The sequence below is a fragment of the Pseudophryne corroboree genome, chromosome 1 (assembly GCF_028390025.1).
Source record: "Pseudophryne corroboree isolate aPseCor3 chromosome 1, aPseCor3.hap2, whole genome shotgun sequence".
Lineage (NCBI taxonomy): Eukaryota > Metazoa > Chordata > Amphibia > Anura > Myobatrachidae > Pseudophryne > Pseudophryne corroboree.
In genome coordinates this window covers 754,602,940-754,628,056 of record NC_086444.1, presented here as the reverse complement: position 1 = coordinate 754,628,056, position 25,117 = coordinate 754,602,940, and the positions used below count along the sequence as shown (strand labels likewise).

At 46.8% G+C, this 25,117-nt stretch overlaps 1 protein-coding gene across 3 annotated transcripts in view; it reads left to right on the top strand.

Annotated features, from left to right (window-relative positions):
- ABCG2 (ATP binding cassette subfamily G member 2 (JR blood group)) overlaps nt 1-25,117 on the top strand; it is a 449,463-nt gene that overhangs the window by 387,296 nt on the left and 37,050 nt on the right. For all 3 annotated transcript variants that reach the window (XM_063916996.1, XM_063917005.1, XM_063917014.1), the window contains 6 exons: nt 15,930-15,989; nt 18,801-18,915; nt 19,970-20,122; nt 20,565-20,722; nt 22,587-22,738; nt 23,322-23,426. In XM_063916996.1, the coding sequence (XP_063773066.1) occupies nt 15,930-15,989; nt 18,801-18,915; nt 19,970-20,122; nt 20,565-20,722; nt 22,587-22,738; nt 23,322-23,426 (743 nt within the window). The remainder of the gene's footprint in view (nt 1-15,929; nt 15,990-18,800; nt 18,916-19,969; nt 20,123-20,564; nt 20,723-22,586; nt 22,739-23,321; nt 23,427-25,117) is intronic.

The window sequence follows — 25,117 nt, the reverse complement described above, 5'->3', positions numbered from 1 at the left end:
GGCATACTGAAGACCACCCAGGGTGTAGTACGGTCTGCCGGCGGTCGGGCTCCCGGCGACCAGCATACCGGCGCCGGGAGCCCGACCGCCGGCTTACCAACAGTATGGTGAGCACAAATGAGCCCCTTGCGGGCACGGTGGCGCGCCACACTATTTTATTCTCCCTCCAGGGGAGTCGTGGACCCCCACGAGGGAGAATAAGTGTCGGTATGCCGGGTGTCGGGATTCAGGCGCCGGTTTACTGTGCGCCGGGATCCCGACAGCCGGCATACTGAAGACCACCCATTTATATGCACTCCTATACAGAATGGTCATATTGCACATCCATCAGAATACTGCAAGAACGGTAAGTGTGCTCAGGTCATTATGTTTTGGACTAAATAAGCACGATTGTTACTAATGGTTCATAGTGGCTGGGGCTGTTGTCTTGATGAGAGAATGTAAACACAAATATAAAACCTATTTAACTGGCTTCCAAACCAGAAGCTGCTTGTTCCGAATTTGTATTGATAGTTTTAGGCAGGTCTTCCGATTCATGTAGGGAAATACAAATATTTACTTTCTATAACCATAGAATGTGATAATTGTGGTGTGTGTATGTAGCAAATTAATGCTTGGTGTTTTCTGCATCATGTATTTCTCTTCTTTTGGCTTCTCTGATGAGTTTTTTTTTTTTAAATAAAGTTTTCTTCTTTGCTGTGACCACATGACAGCTCAGTAACAGGGTAAAGTACATTCCATTTCCATCTGCAAACTGAGAAGTTAACAATTAGTGAATATTACTCACTGTGGGGCAGATTTATTAAGCTCGGTGAAGTGATAAAGTGGAAGGTGATAAAGCACCAGCCAGTCAGCTCCTAACTGTCATTTTTCAAACCCAGCCTGTGACATGGAAGTTAAAATCTGATTGGCTGGTCCTTTATCACCTTCCACTTTATCACTTCACCAAGCTTAATAAATCTGCCCCTGTGTGAGAGGTGAGTTAGAGCAATTACCTGCTTTAGCATTTGATCTGTCATTGGGGTATATTTACTAAGCCCCCGATTTTGACCGAGATGGTGTTTTTTCTTCAAAGTGTCATCTCAGGAATTTACTAAACTCAAATCTCGCCAGTGATGAGGGCTTTCGTATTTTTTTGGATGTCAAAGTAAAAAAATACGAATGAATACACCATTGGTCAAATACGACTGTTTTTTGATACAACTCGGTAATTTACTAAAAAGTGCATTTCACAAACACTGCTGGCAATAGCCAAACACTGCCGTGAAAAAATAAAAATCGTAAAAAAAAGCAGTTTTAAAACAGACCTGCTTTTTTTTACCGTGTTCTGATAGGCATGCACGGATCCGTGAGATCCGTGCATGTTTATCAGTGGGAAGGGGTGGGAAAGTGTTAAATTTAGGAAAAAAAATGTGTGGGGTCCCCCCTCCTAAGCAAAACCAGCCTCGGGCTCTTTGAGGCGGTCCTGGTTGTAAAAATATGGGGGGGGAAATGACAGGGGTACCCCCATAGTTCAACAACCAGCACCGGGCTCTGCGCCTGGTCCTGGTATAAAAAATACGGGGGACAAAAAGCGTAGGGGTCCCCTGTATTTTTTAAACCAGCACCGGGCTCCACTAGCCAGGTACATAATGCCACAGCCGGGGGACACTTTTTTATTGTGGTCCTGGCGGCCCTGGCATTACATACCCAACTAGTCACCCCTGGCCGGGGTACCCTGGAGGAGTGGGAACCCCTTAAATCAAGGGGTCCCCTCCCTCCAGCCATCCAAGGGCCAGGGGTGAAGCCCGAGGCTGTCTCCCCCCCCATCCAAGGGGCGGCGGATGGGGGGCTGATAGCCTTGTGTAAAAAATGAGAATATTGTTTTTAGTAGCAGTACTACAAATCCCAGCAAGCCTCCCCCGCAAGCTGGTACTTGGAGAACCACAAGTACCAGCATGCGGTGGAAAACCGGGCCCGCTGGTACCTGTAGTACTAGTACTAAAAAAATACCCAACAAAAAAACAGGACACACACACCGTGACAGTATAAGTTTATTATATACATGCACACCTCCAAACATACATACTTACCTATGTTCACACGAGGCTCGGTCCTCTTCTCCATGTAGAATCCTAGGGTTACCTGTGAAAAAAATTATACTCACATAATCCAGTGTACCTTCTGTTCTTTGTATAATCCACGTACTTGGCAAAATAAAAAAACGGAAACCCAACCACGCACTGAAAGGGGCCCCATGTTTACACATGGGACCCCTTTCCCCGACTGCCAGGACCCCCGCTGACTCCTGTCAAAGAGGGTCCCTTCTGCCAATCAGGGAGCGCCACGTCGTGGCACCCTCCTGATTGGCTGTGTGCTCCTGTAGTGTCTGTGAGGCAGCACACAGCAGAGATACAATGTAGCGCCTATGCGCTCCATTGTATCCAATGGTGGGAACTTTGCGGTCAGCGGTGAGGTTACTTTTACACTATTTTTAATTTTTTTAAAGATGCACAATGAAACCCTGCACGGATCTCACAGATCCGGCCGAGTTTCATTGTTGTAATGTCGGCAGTGTTTTACTATTCACTCCCGTAAAACACTGCCAAAAAACCCGAATGACATCGACATCGGAAAACACGAAAATGTAAAATACGGCAGCTTAGTAAACGAGGCGTAAAAAATTAAAAAGTTGCACAATTACACATTCGATGTCATTCGTGATGAATCTCCCTCCAAATTGGCACAAATACGAATTTTAGTAAATATACCCCATTGTGTGTAACCTTTATTTCATAAGACCCATCACTTAACCAGTTTGGTGTTAGACAAAAGAAACCGAGAAGTAGTATTGCCTGCTAATTACATTACTTTTGAGTTCCTAAATCTTTCCAAAGATCAAAAAAAATAAAATAAAGCTGATCCCAACCAGTACACTAAACTACTTCTTATTCACTTTAGTAAATGTACCCTGCAAAGATTAACATGCATTTATTGGTTAGCTTGCCCATTTTTCTCATTTTTGGAGTAGTTGTAAGTCAGCGGATTTCTTTACAGTTTTAAATAGCACTTTTAGGTCGTCTGCTGTAGCAGCTTATCAGGGAGAGCTGAGCTACAGAAGAAAAAAATGTATGAATACTTTTTTCTTACGCTGCATATCCTATATGATATGTGAAGCGTTACAGAGCCTTAAATAAAAAAATAATACATTTTAGACTCATTTTAGTATCATGCACATTTATTGGTAAACTGCTCAACCAGATTGTGATGTCACTCAGGTGCTAAAAGGGAGGGGTAATTCTGTGTAAGAAAAAAACATTTTGCTATCCCTAATGCACTCTGAGTGAGAAATAACACTACATAATAATCAGATAATACAGATATCTTAGTTGCGTATATCTGCAGATATAGGGTTAAGCCCCCAGGCTTAACCCTATCATTGGGGTCCCCTAATTTTGATTCAATCTGGATAGATCACACACCAATGTCATTCAATCTTTTAGATCTAGTTTCTCATCTTATGTCCACATGGAGACTTATTGGGTGTCTGCTATAGTACATAATGGTACAAATAACAGGAACTACTAAGTGAAAACTTTAGCTTAAACGCCCTGCTTGATACCCAACCTATCCTTTTTAGGAGAAGGTAATCAAAGCAGATAAAATACTTGATTCTAGGTTCAGGACTAGAAATTCCCAAAGTCATATACTTGCTACCAAAACATCAACAGGCCAAATCCCCTCTGAAATCAATACGTGGGGAATTTCAATAATACTGTAAAATTCTGTATGATCTCCCACAGCATCCAGATACTCTGGAAGACAGGATGTAGTCAGGATCCCTATTGTCACAATCCCAACAGCAGAATCCTGACTGTCACAATGACGACTGATCCCAAAGGTGATTATTAGGGCTAGGCACTAATGAGATGGTTAGTGTTAAAATAATCACCGGGATCCGTCGTCATTCTGACCAGTGGCATTTCATACCCATCCTCTGGAAGACACAATACAGAAGCTAGTGAATTGCTGGTGTCTGCCAAACTCCTTTCCCAACATGATTGACCAATTAACCATCATTCTCTATGGAGATTACAAATTTGAATAAGAACATTTCTTCCCCGTCTTCTTTCAAGGTCCTGTGCTGTGCTTTAGGGAAATCACCTCACTAATCTAGCATTTAGGATTATATTTCTCTTACGTCCTAGAGGATGCTGGGGACTCCGTAAGGACCATGGGGATAGCTCCGCAGGAGACATGGGCACTTTAAGAAAGACTTTAGATCTGGTTTGCACTGGCTCCTCCCTCTATGCCCCTCCTCCAGACCTCAGTTTGATACTGTGCCCAGAGGAGATGGGTGCATTACAGGGAGCTCTCCTGAGTTTCCTGTCAGAAAGTATTTTAGTTAGGTTTTTTATTTTCAGGGAGCCTGCTGGCAACAGACTCCCTGCATCGAGGGACTGAGGGGAGAGAAACAGACCTACTTCTCTGAGTTTCAAGGCTCTGTTTCTTAGGCTACTGGACACCATTAGCTCCAGAGGGAGTCAGAACACAGGTCTCGCCCTGGAGTTCGTCCTGGAGCCGCGCCGCCGTCCTCCTCACAGAGCCGGAAGATAGAAGCCGGGTGAGTATGAGAAGAAAAGAAAACTTCAGAGGCGGTAGAAGACTTCATGATCTTCACTGAGGTAACGCACAGCAGTGCAGCTGTGCGCCATTGCTCCCACACACCTCACACATGGCAGTCACTGTAAGGGTGCAGGGCGCAGGGGGGGGGGGGGCGCCCTGGGCAGCAATAAAAACCTCATTTCTGGCAAAAGAGATATATATACAGCTAGGCACTGTATATATAAAGAGCCCCCGCCAGTTTTTATTATATTTAAGCGGGACAGAAGCCCGCCGCCGAGGGGGCGGGGCTTCTCCCTCAGCACTCACCAGCGCCATTTTCTCCACAGCACAGCTGAGAGGAAGCTCCCCGGACTCTCCCCTGCTTATCCACGGTGAAAGGGGGTTTCAGAGAAGAGGGGGGGGGGGCACATGATTGGCAGCAAATAATAGTATTACAGCGCTACTGGGTAAACACATTGTGTGTTTTTTACTGGGGTATTAGCGCTGGGTGTGTGCTGGCATACTCTCTCTCTGTCTCTCCAAAGGGCCTTGTGGGGGAACTGTCTTCAGATAAGAGGATTCCCTGAGTGTGTGGTGTGTCGGTACGTGTGTGTCGACATGTCTGAGGTAAAAGGCTCTTCTAAGGAGGAGATGGAGCAAATGTGTGTGTGGTGTCTCCGTCGACAACGCCGACACCTGACTGGATATGTGGAATTAACTGCTGAGGTAAATTTATTGCACAAAAGATTAGAGAACAGACAGGGAATCTACCCATGTCTGTCCCTATGTCGCAGGGACCTTCAGAGTCTCAAAACGCCCACTATCCAAAATAATAGACACTGATACCGACACAGAGTCTGACTCCAGTGTCGACTACGATGAGGCAAAGTTACAGCCAAAACTGGCAGAAAAGTACTCAATATATGATTATTGTAATAAAAGATGTTTTGCATATCACTGATGACCCATCTGTCCCTGACACGAGGGTACACATGTTTATGGGGAAGAAAGCTGAGATAACATTTCCCCCCTCTCATGAACCAAATGAATTGTGTGAAAAAGAGCGGGAATCTCCAGACAAGAAACTGCAGTTTCCCAAAAGAATTCTCATGGCGTATCCTTTCCCTGCTAGGGCCAGTATACGATGGTAATCCTCCCCTAGGGTGGACAAGGTGTTGACACGTTTACCCAAAAGGTAGCGCTGACATACCAAGATACAGCTACCCTCAGGGATCTTGCAGATAGCAGGCAGAAAAGTACTTTGAAGTCCATTTACACACATTCTGGTACACTACTCAGACCGGCGATTGTGTCGGCATGGGTTTATAGCGCTGTAGCAGCGTGGACAGATACCTTATCAGCGGAGATTGAATCCCTAGATAAGGATACCATGTTATTGACCCTAGGATATATATATAAAAGATGCTGTCTTATATATAAGACATGCCCAAAGAGACATTGGTCTACTGGGTTCTAGAGTCAACGCTATGTCGATTTCTGCTAGACGTGTCCTATGGAACATGCAATGGACAGGTGATGCCGACTAAAAGAGGCATATGGAGGTTTTACCTTACAAGGGTGAGGAATTGTGTGGAGAAGGGCTCTCGGACCTGGTCTCCACAGCTATAGCTGGTAAATCTGAATTTTTGCCTTATATTCCCTCACAGCCTAAGAAAGCACGACATTATCAAATGCAGTCCTTTCGGTCGCAGAAAAACAAGAAAGTACGAGGAGCGTCCTTTCTTACCAGAGGTAAGGGCACAGCTAGTTCCCAGGAACAGAAGTCATCCCCGGCCTCTACTAAATCCACCGCATGACGCTGGGGCTCCCCTAAGGGAGTCCCAGTGGGAGCGCGTCTTCGACTCTTCAGCCACATCTGAGTTCACTCACAGGTGGATCCCTGGGCAATAGAAATTGTTTCTCAGGGTTACAAGCTGGAATAGGTGCCTCCTCGCCGGTCTTCCTTATCGGCCATACCGGCTTCTCCCCCAGAAAGGGAGATAATATTAAATACAATTCACACATTGTATCTCCAACAGGTGGTGCTCAAGGTTCCCCTCCTTCAACAAGGAAGTGGATATTACTCAACCTTGGCTGTAGTACCGAAACCGGACGGTTCGGTCAGACCTATTTTAAGATTAAAATCTCTGAACCTATACCTGAAAAGGTTCAAATTCAAGGTGGAATCGCTTAGAGCGATCATCGCCAGCCTGGAAGGGGGGGATTTTATGGTGTATCTAGACATAAAGGCTGCATACCTTCATGTTCCCGTTTATCCACCCCATCAGGCGTACATGAGAATTGGGGTACAGTATTGTCATTAACAATTTCAGGGTAATTGGCGGAAATGATGGTGCTCCTACGCAAGCAAGGAGTCACAATTATCCCATACTTGGACGATCTCCTAATAAGGGCGAGATCAAAAGAGCAGTTGTTGAACAGAGTGTCACTTTCGCTGAAGGTGTCACAGCAACTCGGCTGGATTCTCAATATCCCGAAGTCACAGTTGGTTCCTATGACTCGTCTGCCCTTCTTGGGTATTATTCTGGATACGGACCAGAAATGGGTTTATCTTCCGATAGAGAAGGCCCAGGAACTAATGACTCTGGTAAAAAACCTATTAAAGCCAAAACAGGTGTCAGTGCATCACTGCACTCGGGTCCTGAGAAAGATGGTGGCATCTTACGGGGCCATTCCCTTCGGCAGGTTCCATGCGAGGACCTTCCATTGGGATCTACGGGACAAGTGGTCCGGATCACATCTACAGATGCATCAGTTAATCACCCTGTCTCCTAGGGCCAGGGTGTCTCTACTATGGTGGCTGCAGAGTGCTCACCTTCTGCAGGGTCGCAGGTTCACCATCCAGGACTGGATTCTGGTAGCCACGGACGAGAGCCTCCGAGGTGGGGGAGCAGTCACACAGGGAAGAAACTTCCAAGGTCTTTGGGTCAAGTTAAAAAAACTTGTATTCAAATCAACATCCTGGAGCTGAGGGCCATATACAACGCCCTTCGGCAAGCGGACATTGCTTCGCGACCTACCGGTTCTGATCCAGTCAGACAACATCACCGCAGGGGCTCATGTAAACCGCCAAGGCGGCACAAAGAGCAGAATGGAAATGGCAGAAGCCACCAGGATTCTCCGCTGGGCGGAAAATCATGTAAGCACATTTTCAGCAGTTCATTCCGGGAGTGGACTACTGAGAAACAGACTCCCTCAGCAAACACGACCTGCATCCAAGAGAGGACTTCTTTAGGAAGCCTTCGCACAGATTGCAAGTCAGTGGGGACTGCCACAGATAGACATGATGGCGTCCCGCCTCAACAAAAAGCTACAGAGGTATTGCGCCAGGTCAAGAGACCCTCAGGCAGTAGCTTTAGACGCCCTATTGACACCGTGGGTGTTCCAGTCGGTCTAGGTATTTCCTCCTTTTCCTCTCATACCCAAGGTGTTGAGAATAGTAAGAAAAAGAGGAGTGAGAACAATCCTCATTGTTCCAGATTGGCCACGAAGGACCTGGTATCCGGATCTGCAGGAAATGCTCACAGAAGATCCGTAGCCTCTTCCTCTAAGACAGGACCTGTTGCAACAGGGCCCCTGTCTGTTCGAAGACTTACCGCGGCTGCGTTTGACGGCATAACGGTTGAACGCCGGATCCTAGCGGAAAAGGGTATTCCGGATGAGGTAATTCCTACGCTAATAAAGGCTAGGAAAGACGTGACATCTAAACATTATCACCGTATATGGCACGTACATTTTCTCTGACGTCCTAGTGGATGCTGGGAACTCCGTAAGGACCATGGGGAATAGCGGCTCCGCAGGAGACTGGGCACAAAAGTAAAGCTTTAGGACTACCTGGTGTGCACTGGCTCCTCCCCCTATGACCCTCCTCCAAGCCTCAGTTAGATTTTTGTGCCCGGCCGAGAAGGGTGCACACTAGGGGCTCTCCTGAGCTTCTTAGTGAAAGTTTAGTTTTAGGTTTTTTATTTTCAGTGAGACCTGCTGGCAACAGGCTCACTGCATCGAGGGACTAAGGGGAGAAGAAGCGAACCTGCCTGCTTGCAGCCAGCTTGGGCTTCTTAGGCTACTGGACACCATTAGCTCCAGAGGGACCGAACACAGGCCCAGCCTCGGAGCTCGGTCCCAGAGCCGCGCCGCCGGCCCCCTTACAGAGCCAGAAGCAAGAAGAGGTCCGGAAAAATCGGCGGCAGAAGACATCAGTCTTCAACAAGGTAGCGCACAGCACTGCAGCTGTGCGCCATTGTTACTCAGGCACACTTCACACTTCGGTCACTGAGGGTGCAGGGCGCTAGGGGGGGGCGCCCTGAGCAGCAATGTAAACACCTTGGCTGGCATAAATACACCACATATAACCCCCAGGGCTATATGGATGTATTTTAACCCCTGCCAGAACTCACCAAAAAGCGGGAGAAAAGGCCGCCGAGAAGGGGGCGGAGCCTATCTCCTCAGCACACGGGCGCCATTTTCCATCACAGCTCCGCTGGAAGGACGTCTCCCTGACTCTCCCCTGCAGTCCTGCACTACAGAAAAGGGTAAAAAAGAGAGGGGGGCACTAATTTGGCGCAGTTTTAATACTAACAGCAGCTATAAAGGGAAAAGCACATTTTATAGTGGTATTTCTGTCTATATATAGCGCTCTGGTGTGTGCTGGCATACTCTCCCTCTGTCTCCCCAAGGGGCTAGTGGGGTCCTGTCCTCTATCAGAGCATTCCCTGTGTGTGTGCGGTGTGTCGGTACGATTGTGTCGACATGTTTGAGGAGGAAAATGAGATGGAGGCGGAGCAATTGCCTATTATAGAGTTGTCACCCCCTAGGGAGTCGACACCTGAGTGGATGAGCTTATGGAAGGAATTGCGTGACAGTGTCAGCTCTTTACGACAGACAGTTGACGACATGAGACAGCCGGCTACTCAGCTTGTGCCTGTCCAGGGGTCTCAAACGCCATCAGGGGCTTTAAAACGCCCGTTACCTCAAATGGCAGACACAGACACGGATACTGACTCCAGTGTCGATGATGAGGAGACAAACGTGACTTCCACTAGGGCCACACGTTACATGATTGAAGCAATGAAAAATGTATTGCATATCTCTGATAATACAAGTACCACTAAAAAGGGTATTATGTTTGGTGAGAAAAAACTGCCTGTAGTTTTTCCTGTATCCGAGGAATTAAATGAAGTGTGTGATGAGGCGTGGGTTTCCCCCGATAAAAAACTGATAATTCCTAAAAGGTTATTGGCATCGTACCCTTTCCCGCCAGAGGATAGGGCACGTTGGGAAACACCCCCTAGGGTGGATAAAGCGCTCACACGCTTGTCTAAACAGGTAGCACTACCCTCTCCTGATACGGCCGCCCTAAAGGAACCTGCCGATAGAAAGCTGGAGAATATCCTAAAATGTATATACACTCACACGGGTGTTATACTGCGACCAGCAATCGCCTCAGCCTGGATGTGCAGTGCGGGCCTGGCGTGGTCGGATTCCCTGACTGAAAATATTGATACCCTAGATAGGGACAGTATATTACTGACTATAGAGCATTTGAAGGATGCATTTCTATATATGCGTGATGCACAGAGGGATATTTGCCGACTGGCATCAAGAGTTAGCGCGCTGTCCATTTCTGCAAGAAGAGGTTTATGGACGCGGCAGTGGTCAGGTGATGCGGATTCTAAAAGGCACATGGAAGTATTGCCTTATAAGGGGGAGGAGTTATTTGGGGTAGGTCTATCAGACCTGGTAGCCACGGCAACTGCTGGAAAATCCACATTTTTACCCCAGGTAGCTTCTCAACCTAAGAAGACGCCGTATTATCAGGCGCAGTCCTTTCGGCCCCATAAGGGCAAGCGGGCAAAAGGCGCCTCATTTCTGCCCCGTGGCAGAGGGAGAGGAAAAAGGCTGCAACAAACAGCCAGTTCCCAGGAACAAAAGCCCTCTCCCGCCTCCGCAAAGTCCTCAGCATGACGCTGGGGCTTTACAAGCGGACTCAGGCACGGTGGGGGCCCGTCTCAAGAAGTTCAGTGCGCAGTGGGCCCACTCGCAAGTGGACCCCTGGATCCTTCAGGTGGTATCTCAGGGGTACAAATTGGAATTCGAGACGTCTCCCCCTCGCCGTTTTCTAAAGTCTGCTTTACCGACGTCTCCCTCAGACAGGGAGGCAGTATTGGAAGCCATTCACAAGCTGTATTCCCAGCAGGTGATAATCAAGGTACCCCTCCTACAACAGGGAAAGGGGTACTATTCCACACTATTTGTGGTACCGAAGCCGGACGGCTCGGTGAGACCAATTTTAAACCTAAAATCCTTGAACACTTACATACAAAGGTTCAAATTCAAGATGGAGTCACTCAGAGCAGTGATTGCAAACCTGGAAGAAGGGGACTATATGGTGTCTCTGGACATCAAAGATGCTTACCTACATGTCCCAATTTACCCTTCTCACCAAGGGTACCTCCGGTTTGTGGTACAGAACTGTCACTATCAGTTTCAGACGCTGCCGTTTGGATTGTCCACGGCACCCCGGGTCTTTACCAAGGTAATGGCCGAAATGATGATACTCCTTCGAAGGAAGGGAGTTTTAGTTATCCCTTACTTGGACGATCTCCTGATAAGGGCAAGATCCAGGGAACAGTTGGAAGTCAGGGTAGCACTATCTCAGATAGTGCTGCACCAGCACGGTTGGATTCTCAATATTCCAAAATTGCAGCTGATCCCGACGACACGACTTCTATTCCTAGGGATGATCCTGGACACAGTCCAGAAAAAGGTGTTGCTCCCGGAGGAGAAAGCCAGGGAGTTATCCGAACTAGTCAGAAATCTCCTAAAACCAGGCCAAGTCTCAGTGCATCAATGCACAAGGGTCCTGGGAAAGATGGTGGCTTCTTACGAAGCAATCCCATTCGGCAGATTCCACGCAAGAACCTTCCAGTGGGATCTGCTAGACAAATGGTCCGGGTCGCATCTTCAGATGCATCAGCGGATAATCTTGTCACCAAGGACAAGGGTGTCTCTCCTGTGGTGGTTGCAGAGTGCTCATCTTCTAGAGGGCCGCAGATTCGGCATTCAGGACTGGGTCCTGGTGACCACGGATGCCAGCCTGAGAGGCTGGGGAGCAGTCACACAGGGAAGAAATTTCCAGGGCTTGTGGTCAAGCCTGGAGACATCACTTCACATAAATATCCTGGAGCTAAGGGCCATCTACAATGCTCTAAGCCTAGCAAGACCTCTGCTTCAAGGTCAGCCGGTGCTGATCCAGTCAGACAACATCACGGCAGTCGCCCACGTAAACAGACAGGGCGGCACAAGAAGCAGGAGGGCAATGGCAGAAGTTGCAAGGATTCTTCGCTGGGCGGAAAATCATGTGATAGCACTGTCAGCAGTGTTCATTCCGGGAGTGGACAACTGGGAAGCAGACTTCCTCAGCAGACACGACCTCCACCCGGGAGAGTGGGTCTTCACCCAGAAGTCTTCCACATGATTGTGAACCGTTGGGAAAAACCAAAGGTGGACATGATGGCGTCCCGCCTCAACAAAAAACTAGACAGGTATTGCGCCAGGTCAAGGGACCCTCAGGCAATAGCTGTGGACGCTCTGGTAACACCGTGGGTGTACCAGTCAGTGTATGTGTTCCCTCCTCTGCCTCTCATACCCAAGGTACTGAGAATCATAAGAAGGAGAGGAGTAAGGACTATACTCGTGGCTCCGGATTGGCCAAGAAGGACTTGGTACCCGGAACTTCAAGAGATGCTCACAGAGGACCCGTGGCCTCTACCTCTAAGAAGGGACCTGCTCCAGCAGGGACCCTGTCTGTTCCAAGACTTACTGCGGCTGCGTTTGACGGCATGGCGGTTGAACGCCGGATCCTGAAGGAAAAAGGCATTCCGGATGAAGTCATCCCTACCCTGATCAAAGCCAGGAAGGATGTAACCGTAGGTGCGAGGCCAGGAAGGCCCCTACAGAGGAATTTCAACTGGGTCGTTTCCTGCATTTCCTGCAAACAGGACTGTCTATGGGCCTAAAATTAGGGTCCATTAAGGTTCAAATTTCGGCCCTGTCGATTTTCTTCCAGAAAGAACTGGCTTCAGTTCCTGAAGTTCAGACGTTTGTCAAGGGGGTACTGCATATACAGCCTCCTTTTGTGCCTCCAGTGGCACCTTGGGATCTCAATGTAGTTTTGGGGTTCCTAAAATCACATTGGTTTGAACCACTCACCACTGTGGACTTAAAGTATCTCACATGGAAAGTGGTAATGCTGTTGGCCCTGGCTTCAGCCAGGCGTGTCTCAGAATTGGCGGCTTTATCCTATAAAAGCCCTTACCTAATTTTTCATACGGACAGGGCAGAATTAAGGACTCGTCCTCAATTTCTCCCTAAGGTGGTTTCAGCGTTTCACTTGAACCAGCCTATTGTGGTACCTGCGGCTACTAGGGACTTGGAGGACTCCAAGTTGCTGGACGTAGTCAGGGCCCTGAAAATATATGTTTCCAGGACGGCTGGAGTCAGAAAATCTGACTCGCTGTTTATCCTGTATGCACCCAACAAGCTGGGTGCTCCTGCTTCTAAGCAGACGATTGCTCGTTGGATTTGTAGTACAATTCAGCTTGCACATTCTGTGGCAGGCCTGCCACAGCCAAAATCTGTAAAAGCCCATTCCACAAGGAAGGTGGGCTCATCTTGGGCGGCTGCCCGAGGGGTCTCGGCTTTACAACTTTGCCGAGCAGCTACTTGGTCAGGGGCAAACACGTTTGCTAAATTCTACAAATTTGATACCCTGGCTGAGGAGGACCTGGAGTTCTCTCATTCGGTGCTGCAGAGTCATCCACACTCTCCCGCCCGTTTGGGAGCTTTGGTATAATCCCCATGGTCCTTACGGAGTTCCCAGCATCCACTAGGACGTCAGAGAAAATAAGAATTTACTTACCGATAATTCTATTTCTCGTAGTCCGTAGTGGATGCTGGGCGCCCATCCCAAGTGCGGATTGTCTGCAATACTTGTACATAGTTATTGTTACAAAAATCGGGTTATTATTGTTGTGAGCCATCTTTTCAGAGGCTCCTCTGTTATCATGCTGTTAACTGGGTTCAGATCACAGGTTGTACGGTGTGATTGGTGTGGCTGGTATGAGTCTTACCCGGGATTCAAAATCCTTCCTTATTGTGTACGCTCGTCCGGGCACAGTATCCTAACTGAGGCTTGGAGGAGGGTCATAGGGGGAGGAGCCAGTGCACACCAGGTAGTCCTAAAGCTTTACTTTTGTGCCCAGTCTCCTGCGGAGCCGCTATTCCCCATGGTCCTTACGGAGTTCCCAGCATCCACTACGGACTACGAGAAATAGAATTATCGGTAAGTAAATTCTTATTATCACACGTATATGGTGTGAGGCCAGGAATGCTCCTACGGAAGAATTCCATCTGGGCCGTTTCCTTCACTTCCTCCAAACTGGAGTGAATTTGGGCCTAAAATTAGGATCTATTAAGGTTCAGATTTCGGCCTTATCCATTTTCTTTCAAAAGGAATTGGCCTCTCTCCCTGAAGTACAAACTCTTGTGAAGGGAGTACTGCATATTCAGCCTCCTTTTGTACCTCCGGTGGCGCCTTGGGACCTTAACGTGTTGTTAAGTTTCATTAAGTCCCACTGGTTTGAACCACTTAAAACGGTTGAGTTGAAATATCTCACTTGGAAGATGGTCTTGTTATTAGCCTTGGCTTCGACTAGGCGAGTGTCGGAATTAGCGGCTTTATCACATAAAAGCCCCTATCTGGTTTTCGTGACTTGGAGGATGCCGAGGATGCCGAGTCCCTTGATGTGGTCAGGGCTTTGAAAATTTACGTGGCCAGAACGGCTACAGTCAGAAAAACAGAAGCACTGTTTGTCATGTATGCAACCAACAAGATTGGTGCCCCTGCTTCAAAGCAGGCTATTGCTCGCTGGATCTGTAACACGATTCAGCAGGCGCATTCTACGGCGGGATTGCCGTTACCTAAAATCGGTCAAGGCCCATTCCACTAGGAAGGTGGGCTCTTCTTGGGCGGCTGCCCGAGGGGTCTCTGCGCTACAGCTGTGCCGAGCTACTACTTGGTCGGGTTCAAACTCCTTTGCAAAGTTCTATAAATTTGATACCCTGGCTGAGGAGGACCTCCTGTTTGCTCAATCGGTGCTGCAGAGTCATCCGCACTCTCCCGCCCGTTTGGGAGCTTTGGTATAATCCCCATGGTCCTTACGGAGTTCCCAGCATCCTCTAGGACGTAAGAGAAAATAAGATTTTAAACCTACCGGTAAATCTTTTTGTCGTAGTCCGTAGAGGATGCTGGGCGCCCGTCCCAAGTGCGGACTACTTCTGCAAGACTTGTATATAGTTATTATTTACATAAGGGTTATGTTATAGTTTCATCGGTCCTGGACTGATGCTATGTCGTTTTTTCATACTGTTAACTGGGTAGTATATCACAAGTTATACGGTGTGATTGGTGTGGCTGGTATGAATCTTGCCCTTAGATTAACAAAAATCCTTTCCTCGTACTGTCCGTCTCCTCTGGGCACAGTTTCTCTAACTGAGGTCTGGAGGAGGGGCATAGAGGGAGGAGCCAGTGCACACCCATATCCAAAGTCTTTCTTAAAGTGCCCATGTCTCCTGCGGAGCCCGTCTATCCCCATGGTCCTTACGGAGTCCCCAGCATTCTTTACGGACTACGAGAAAAAGATTTACCGGTAGGTTTAAAATCTTATTTATTAGCTTATCTTGTGAATACTTAGCTCAAGAGAATTTCCTCTTTAATTTAAAAATTTAGGGCGTATTTCTTTGCCTTTAGATGAGTCATGGCTGGGCACGTCAACGGTGATTATAAATTCTCTATATCTATCGCTATTTTGTACGGCTGTTACTGTATTCTGATTTAGTTATAGAGAAAGAGTCCGCTATCAATTTAGGCTAGACTGTTAACCTGGAGCGAAGTGGCTTCTAATACTAGTAACTTTTGATATGTAGACACAAAGAAATCTTTAATAACCTCCCATAATTGTATCGTCCTGGAGCTATCTGCATATTGCCATCTTCTCACTGATCAAAGGATGCAATGTCTGAAAGCAATATTTCATTGGTGGAAAGAACTGTGATACAATTTATGTGGTTGATATTTTCAAAATATGTAATTTTTTTGTTTGTAATGTTTTAAGCAGAAAATACACATTTTCTTTTGTTATGCATGAAGCATCAAAGCTAGTTATGTTTCTGCTGACCTGTTTATTTGTTTCTGTTACTGCACTCTGCCTATTATTAATTTTTTTTATATTGTTGAAAATAAAACCACTCATTTTTGTTTCCAGTGGAATTATGAGGCCTGGTCTAAATGCAATTTTGGGACCTACTGGCAGTGGCAAATCATCGTAAGTAACACTTTATGAATACAATCCTTTTCTGTTTATAATTCTATACTAGTTATCTGAGGTTATACCTCACCTTTCCTTTTACCAGTTTGAATAGTTTAATAAGGAGACCATTATAAAAACATATATGCTGTTGCAGATAAATCTGGAAGAAATTTTCAGGATTTGTGTACTTCTGAAACTGTTTATGAAGTAGAGTAGAAGTTCCATTAATTTATACTGTACAGTGGACTGCATTGCAGTTGAACTTAAATATATATATATATATATATATATATATATATATATATTTATGTCATTGATCTGATTGCTGAGTATGTTCTGTACATCAAGGGCAGGGATCAACGAATAATAGGGTCCAGGGGCATAATCTTATAGCCAGGCAGCAAAATCTAGGGGCCATGGCGGCCCCTAGATTTTGCTGCCTAGCATCCAGATTATGCAGGGAGGGAGGAAGCAGATCCTCTCCAGCCCCAGTGGAGATACGTGGGCGTGCCTGTATTGCTGTTCCTGTAGATACGTGGGCGTGCCTGTATTGCTGTACCAGTAGATACGTGGGCGTGCCTGTATTGCTGTACCTGTAGACAGGGCCGTAACAGGGCGCAACGGCCAGCGGCATGTAATGAGTCAAATTGACTAATTACATGCCGCCTCTGTGTGCGCCGTGCGCCGCGCTGGAGGAGAGAGACCAGCGCCGGGTTCAAGGAGGAGGAGGGAGGGGGAGCAGTGAGCCGCAGCAGCGCTATTTGATTGGTAGTAAGCGCCGCTGCAGCATCCCCCTCTCCTTCTGTATTGGCTGCCCGGCGCTGCTATGGATGCTGGGATGCGGTTCCTTCATCCCAGCATCCACAGCAGCGCCAGGCAACCAATACAGAAGGAGAGGGGGATGCTGCAGCGGCGCTTACTACCAATCAAATAGCGCTGCTGCGGCTCCCTGCTCCCCCTCCCTCCTCCTCCTTCTCACCTCACACAGCCTGCACCGAGAGGGAGCTGCACGAGGAGCCTGTCAGCGGGGATAAGGTAAGTATATCCCTCCCTCTCTCTCTCTCTCTTTCTCTCTCCCTTTCTCTCTCTCTCTCTGGGGGACACCATCTGCTGCAATGTGTAAAAAGGGGTCCTGGCTGCCGCAATGTATAAAAAGGGGGTCTGGCTGCCGCAATGTGTAAAAAGGGGGCCTGGCTGCCGCAATGTGTAAAATGGGATCCTGGCTGCCGCAATGTGTAAAAAGGGGGACTGGCTGCCACAATGTGTAAAAAGGGGGCCTGGCTGCCGCAATGTGTAAAAAGGGGGACTGGCTGCCGCAATGTGTAAAAAGGGGGACTGGCTGCCGCAATGTGTAAAAAGGGGGACTGGCTGCCGCAATGTGTAAAAAGGGGGACTGGCTGCCACAATGTATAAAAAGGGGGTCTGGCTGCCGCAATGTGTAAAAAGGGTGCCTCGCTGCAGCAATGTGTAAAGAGGGGGCCTGGCTGCCGCAATGTGTAAAGAGGGGGACTGGCTGCCGTAATGTGTAAAAAGGGGGGGTCCTGGCTGCCGCAATGTGTAAAATGGGGTCCTGGCTGCCGCAATGTGTAAAAAGGGGGACTAGCTGCCACAATGTATAAAAAGGGGTCTGGCTGCCGCAATGTGTAAAAAGGGGTCCTGGCTGCCGCAATGTGTAAAGAGGGGGCCTGGCTGCCGCAATGTGTAAAGAGGGGGACTGGCTGCCGCAATGTGTAAAAAGGGGGACGCTGTCTGCTGTAATGTATAAAAGGGGCTCTACCTGGTGTAGTGGCGCTACTGTGCAGCGTAATTTGAATAATGTAGACTACTGTGCACCGTAGTATGAATTGCTGTTATTTTGTGGCCACGCCCCTTCCCCGTGAAGCCACGCCCCTATACATTTTTCGCGCGCCTGCGGCGCGCACTGCCCCTGTCTTACATGGGGGGGAGGGGGGGCGCCACTGTCGTTTCTTGCACACAGCGCTAAAATGGCTAGTTACGGCACTGCCTGTAGATACGTGGGCGTGCCTGTATTGCTGTACCTGTATTGCGGTCGATGTTTCATGCACAGGAGTGCACTAAATGTTGTGCCTGTCCGTCCCAGCCAGAGGGGTGGTTTTCGTAGGGTTACTCCCTTAGTTGTATGGGTGTGGGAGTTGGTTTGCCTGGGGGGTGGGGGAAAGCTGCTCAGCAATGTGGCTGCAGGGGGGCGGGGTTTCAGTTATTTTTTTTTTTGGGGGGGAGGGTGGGTGGTCTGGCTCCTGCACTTTCACCCTGGCTCTTCAATTTTAGAAAAACATTTGAAACCCTGCTTTAAGGGGAGATACACTGTAAGAAGATTTGGTAAGTGCCAAATGTGCTGTAACTAGTGCTGTTTGACACTTAATTGAACATCTGTATGTATGAAAGTGGATAGCAAAGAGAAATGTCACTTCTCCACGGTATGTGCAAACAGCTAGTGATTTTGCCGTGGCAATACTATTGTGTAGCAATGGAAAATCATTTAAATGTTTTTTATTTATTTATAATTATTAGCGCTCTTTTGTTGCTTATTTTATTGACAGGATTACCTGTAGTATGTGTGCTAACCTGAGGTCTGGAGGCTTGTTAGTGGCTCCCAGGCTGCACTGCAGTGCATCAGCACTAGACCTCCCGAGGAGGGAGCTTTCTCTCCCCCACTCCAGCGGCATCTGGGCATTATTGCAGGAAGAGCTATAGCGTCACTATAGTACATCTTCCCCTCAGTGTACAAGTGACATGCAGGTGTAGGGTGTGTTGGCACCTATGGATAAACACAGAAACTGAAATCACTACCTTGTTTCACTTCAGGCTCCTGGATGTTCTTGCTGCAAGGAAAGATCCACATGGCCTTACTGGTGAGGTACTAATAGATGGCAAGCCACAGCCACCTAACTTCAAATGCCTCTCTGGCTATGTTGTGCAGGTAAGTTTATGTGGTATATAAATTATTTTGTATATGGGTGGTAATACTTTTAAAAATTACTTTAGATGTTTCTTTGATGGCTGGTGTTGTCAGAGGTACAAGGCATACATATCACTACAATGCCCATTTTAGGACTTAACCTCAGTATCTTCATTTGTCTCTGTGTTACATTAGCCAATCATATTGCCTACAGAACATCCTTCATCATATCCCCCTTAGCTCCCACCCCAAGTACCAGCCTGCCTCAGAACTTTCTCCAATTATAGGGACCCATTTATCAACAAGTTTTAGCTGTTTAAAACTTGTTGCATATTATAAATGGTGCTCCAGCCAATCAGATCCTAACTGTCCTTATTCAAGCACAGTATCAGCAGCGGCTCCAACCTTTGTACTGCCCACTACCGGACTTGTCTTAAATGTGCGCATGTGCTGGATTACAATCCTGTACATGCGCACAAATCAAGAGGCAGGGCAGGCTTCTAGAGACTGCATTGTCTGCAGTTCCGTTAACTCAGATTGGGTTGACCTTATAGCAAAAGTTGTTCCTCTCTAATCCACACCTCACAGCCTGTACTTGTCGGGGGTGGTGGTGATAGTGTACTGGGTGGGCTGGAGCTTTGCATCCCCTAGGTAAAATCTACCACTGAATAGTACCCATTTCTCATATTCAGTTTTTCCCCAGTATTGTTTTAAATATTTGAAGCTTAGTAACTTTGTCTAGAAATGTTTGATTTTTGGTTAAAATTAGAAGTACGCATTGCATTAACTATGCATAATATGTCCTTACCACTGTTTCTTGGTGGAGGCTTATCAAAGCTTGGAGAGAGATGAAGCACTAACCAATCTGCTCCTGTCATTTTTCACACAGACTGCACAATGAGAGGTAAAAGCTGATTGGTTAGTGGTTTATCATTCATCATGCTTTCATAAATACCCCCATTATTGCTATAAGTTTTTTGTTTATTGAATACAGCCACAGTGACTATAGCAATTTCTAAGCTTGTTTATTAACCCTTTATAAATGTAAATATTTTGTGGCATGTGTCTCTTTAAGGATGATGTTGTGATGGGAACATTGACCGTTAGGGAGAACCTGCAGTTCTCTGCAGCCTTGAGATTACCAAGAGCAGTGAGGCAAAAGGAGAAGGATGAGCGCATCAATCAGGTCATCAAGGAACTTGGATTAACCAAAGTGGCTGACTCGAAGGTAAGATGTAACACATGCAAAGGAGCACTGGCGTTTCTATAATGGGTGCAGTGTGTGCGGTGCACACGGGCCCATGAGTCCACACACTGCACCCATTTTTAAAATACTCACCCCTCCGAAGTCCAGCGCCGGCATCCGCAGCGCTGTTAGAACACAGTGAAAATGGCCCAACGGCCATTTTCACGGAGTTCTGCGCATGCGCAGTAGAGAAAGCTCAGGGAAAATGGCCACCGCGCCATTTTCCCGGATTTCTGCGCATGCGCAGTAGAGTCTGAGCCCTCTAGTGCTCAGACTCTACAGCGCTCCGGGCAGAAAGGAGGGGGCCCGACGGAGGAGGCTGAACACGGGCCTCCTCCTCTCTTAAAACACCCCTGCAAAGGAATGTCTGCAAACATCCTTGCTCACATGATATGCAATTGTAACTGGTCTGTGTTTGTTTTAGGTTGGCACCCAGCTGATTCGTGGTGTGTCTGGTGGAGAGAGGAAAAGGACAAACATCGGTATGGAGCTCATCACTGACCCCGGGATTTTATTCTTGGATGAGCCAACTACTGGTTTGGACGCCAGCACTGCTAATGCTGTTCTGTTGCTGCTAAAAAGGTGAGGAAGCCATCAGAAGTTTCCTAATGTGTAAGCTATTTGATGTCTAATTGACTAATCAGACCATCACTCTTTACACTCTTGTGAGTTCATGCTTGTGATTATTAAGGTTGCACTCTCACCTACAGAAGTAAATGATTTACTAAGGTTCCACTTGCTTCCAGTCATGGCTATGGTGGTGGCAGCTGTTTGTCATCCACAATTTTTGATTGGCAGCCATGAGCATGTATTGCTTTATTATTCTGATTTATTATTAATTGGTTTGTTGTGATCATTGGGAATGATAGCTACATGTATCCGAATCTAGGCGGCTGGGTAAAATCTGTTTTCTACTGTGGTAGTGCAGATATAATTGTCAGTGAAGCTTTTCTTGTCTGCTTGGATTTTACAAATTCCTCATGCTTTAGTGTAAGAATTCCCCTTCTCTGGGAACACTGGCCCTCATTCCGAGTTGTTCGCTCGCTAGCTGCTTTTAGCAGCATTGCAGACGCTAGGCCGCCGCCCTCTGGGAGTGTATCTTAGCTTAGCAAAATAGCGAACGAAAGATTAGCAGAACTGCTACTAAATAATTCCTTGCAGTTTCTGAGTAGCTCCAGACCTACTCCTAGACTGCGATCACCTCACTCCGTTTAGTTCCTGGTTTGACATCACAAACACGCCCTCCGTTTGGCCAGCCACTCCCCCGTTTCTCCAGCCACTCCTGCGTTTTTACCTGGAACGCCTGCGTTTTTTAGCACACTCCCTGAAAACGGCCAGTTTCCGCCCAGAAACACCCACTTCCTGTCAATCACACTACGATCACTCGAGCGATGAAAAAACGTCGCTCGACCTTGTGTAAATCTACATGCGCATTTTTGCCGTTTTTTTACTTAATCGCTGCACTGCGAAAATCGGCAGCGAGCGAACAACTCGGAATGACCACCACTGTTTCTACCAATCATAATACAATATTATTGTTGTGATATTTCATCCCTGAATATGTCCAATTAGAACAGACACACTGCTGATGTACAAATCTCATTAGTGCCAGATCCCAAATTTTGGTCTGTCAGGCATATGACTAGTTTAGATGAGTGTGGTTGGGAAAACCATAAGAAACTTTAGCACATTTTTATTGGTATCCTAGAATGCCACCCTCATGGGGTAAGGTTGGCCTGAAAATGGCATGACTAAAACCAGTAGATATCTTTAGAAAAAACAACTTGTGAAATGAGGATATGCATGTGTCCCTTAAATGCTTGTGTCCCTTAAAGACTGGCCTGCAACCCTTGCGTTCATGACCACCTTCGGAACCTCTGCCCATGCATCATTTTTAGTATTATACTAACAGAGTGGGCATAGTTATGTGTCCCCTTTCTTGCAAACACAGAGAAAACATTTAGGGGGTCATTCCGACCCATTCACATGCTGCTGTTTTTCGCAGCAATGCGAACGGGTCAGTTCTGCGCATGCGTATTGGCCGCAATGCGCAGACGCGCCGTTGCCCGCGACTGCCGACACCGCGCAGCGACACCGCTAGCGAAGAAAGCGGTCACAACGTTTTCTGGGAGTGGTGTGGAGAACGCAGGCGTATCCAGGCGTTTGGAGGGTGGATGTCTGACGTCAATTCCGGGACCATCAACGCTGGATTCATCGCACAGGGTAAGTAACTCGTACCCTGGTCTTGTTCTGCACAAAACATTTTTTGCATAGCAGGGATGCACAAGCGATCGCAGCCTTGCTATGCAAAAAAAGACTCCCCCATAGGCGGCGTCTAGTTGATCGCACAGGCTGCAAAAAGTTGCAGCGTGCGATCAACGCGGAATAACCCAGATAATCCTAAACTATAAAACATTTTATATGTTAATCTTTTTACCATTTGTAGGATGTCAAGGCAAGGCAAGACCATCATCTTCTCTATACACCAGCCACGCTATTCCATCTTCAGGCTGTTTAATAGCATGACCTTGCTGGCTGGAGGCAGGATGTTATACCATGGGCCTGCTGAGACTGCACTGGATTACTTTACAGAACTGGGTAAGACATTCTGACAGAAAGCCATTTGGTGGGACTTAGTAATATCACACACATATTAAGGCAATTTTATTTTTATTTTCTCTGGGAAATATGGATTTTTGGGGAAAGTGCAAACAGAGCATTCGTTTTCCCAAATAAACATACAGAGCGACTGGATCTTGCGGCTTAGGTGCAAGAGAAAAATTCAGGGAGGGAATTTGAATCTGCCAGAAGAGCTGTTTATTGATTGGGGCACCTTATTGGACATGAGACTTAGATAATTAAATACTAATAAGAACACACTCCTCATACTGAAATATTTTCTCTGTGATCTTAAACAATTCAGTATGACTTGTCAGGTTATGGTTGGAATATGAAAGGTAGGACTACTAAATGTTCCACCTGGAAGTATGTACTAAAGAGTAGGAGTTGTGCCAAATGGGGTAACTATTTTTATCTGTTGAGTAATACAATTTTTCAGATGATTCCAGAGGTAGCTATCTTGAATATTGTGCTAAATTAATATATAGTGCTCTCTATATATGATAAAATAATGCAGTATATTAAATCTTATTATATTTTATATTCATTTATCTTCCTGTAGGCTATGAATGTGAATCACATAACAATCCTGCTGATTTCTTTTTGGATGTAATCAATGGAGACTCAACAGCCGTCGCCCTCAATAATCTGGAAGAGTTGGATCTAGGTGTGTGTATATTATAGATTTTGTGTGTGTGTGTGTGTGTGTGTGTGTGTGTGTGTGTGTGTGTGTAAGGAATATATGTAATACATGGAATCTGTTTGAACATTATATTGTGTGCGTATGTTTTCCAGGGTTGGGTATAAAATACTGACGGTTGGGATCCCGATGGTCAGAATGCCTACGGATCCGGGGAGTATTCTAAGGTTAATTCTAACCTTAACCCTAACTGTCCCCTCCCGCAGCCTAACTCTAATACTTACCTATATCCGTTGGCATTGTGAGCGTCTGGATCCCGACCTCCAGGATCCTGACTACATCCTGTTTTACCCTATTGTCACCTTACATATGCAGAAATGAATGTTTTGAAATGATCTATTCTATATATTTATGTTTGCCCTATTATCCCTCATGTGGACATAGGACGTATTACATTATATGAATTTACTATGGTACAAGGGGTGTAGTAGGGTATGTCAGCGGCCGGGCTCCCGGCGGCCAGCATACCAATGCCGTAATCCCGACAGCTGGGCGAGCGCAAATGAGCCCCTTGCGGGCTCGCTGTGCTCGTCATGCTGCGGGCACGGTGGCGCGCGTATTATTCTCCCTCCCTCGTGGACCCCCAAGAGGGAGAAAAAGTGTCGGTATGCCGGCTGTCGGGATTCCGGCACCGGTGTACTTTGCGCCGGGATCCCGACAGTCGGCAAACTGAAGACCACCCGGTACAAGGTGCATTAGGGTCATTGCTCTGTCTGCTCATTTAATAACTTTGGGGTAAATTTACTAAATTCTTCTAAAATTGTTAAGTGGTGATGTTGCCCATAGCAACCAATCAGATTCTGTCTATCATTTTTCTAGGATGTAATAGAGAAATCATAGACAGAATCTCATTGGTTGCTATGGGCAACATCACAACTTTTCATTTTTCGAAGCTTTAGTAAACATACCCCTTTGTGTCTACTTGGAATTGATTAATATTGAGTATATGGTGCTGTTTAACCCAGATCCATAACAAGGCTCAAATGTGCATTGTGTGTAACTGGATGGCTCGGTGTGGCTGCAGCAGTGATCCGGGCTACAGGGTGCTGTTCCAGGCACCTTGCTAGCCACAAGCAAGGGCCTTGGGGAAGTGATGGTGCTGCCCACAGAGCCCTTGCTTTCTGTGCGACAGCTCCGGTTTTCACAGCCGTAGTTATGGCAAACAGTATTATACAGATGTGTCCACATAAATCTAGCCTCCTGGTAAGTTAAACATCTCTTCTAGTCATGCCATGCCGTGGCGGAACTTTGTATCACTGCGCTTCTTTTTGTGCAACTTTTTCCATTGCTATGTGAATAGGACGCACTAGCCGCTTATGCTGGTTAAAATGATATGCGGCATGCCTATATTTCGTGTGCGACCATGGCTGTATCTGCATACAAAATTATATGTTACAGAATTTACCTGGTAAACACTGTAACGTACCATTTCGTATGTAGATACAGCCGCAGTCACACACAGAATATAGGCATGCTGCATTTATTATTCTCATCTGTTAGTTATTCATGCCACCGAGTAGCGGTTTAGCGCCAAGCAGGGAACATTTCCAGAATATATGCAGAGGAAGTCTTTATAAGGTGTGTTCTTAACTACACTCTCAGAACTACAACATAGTATCCAGTGGCCTATCTCTAAATGGTGCAGGGTGCACAAGGCC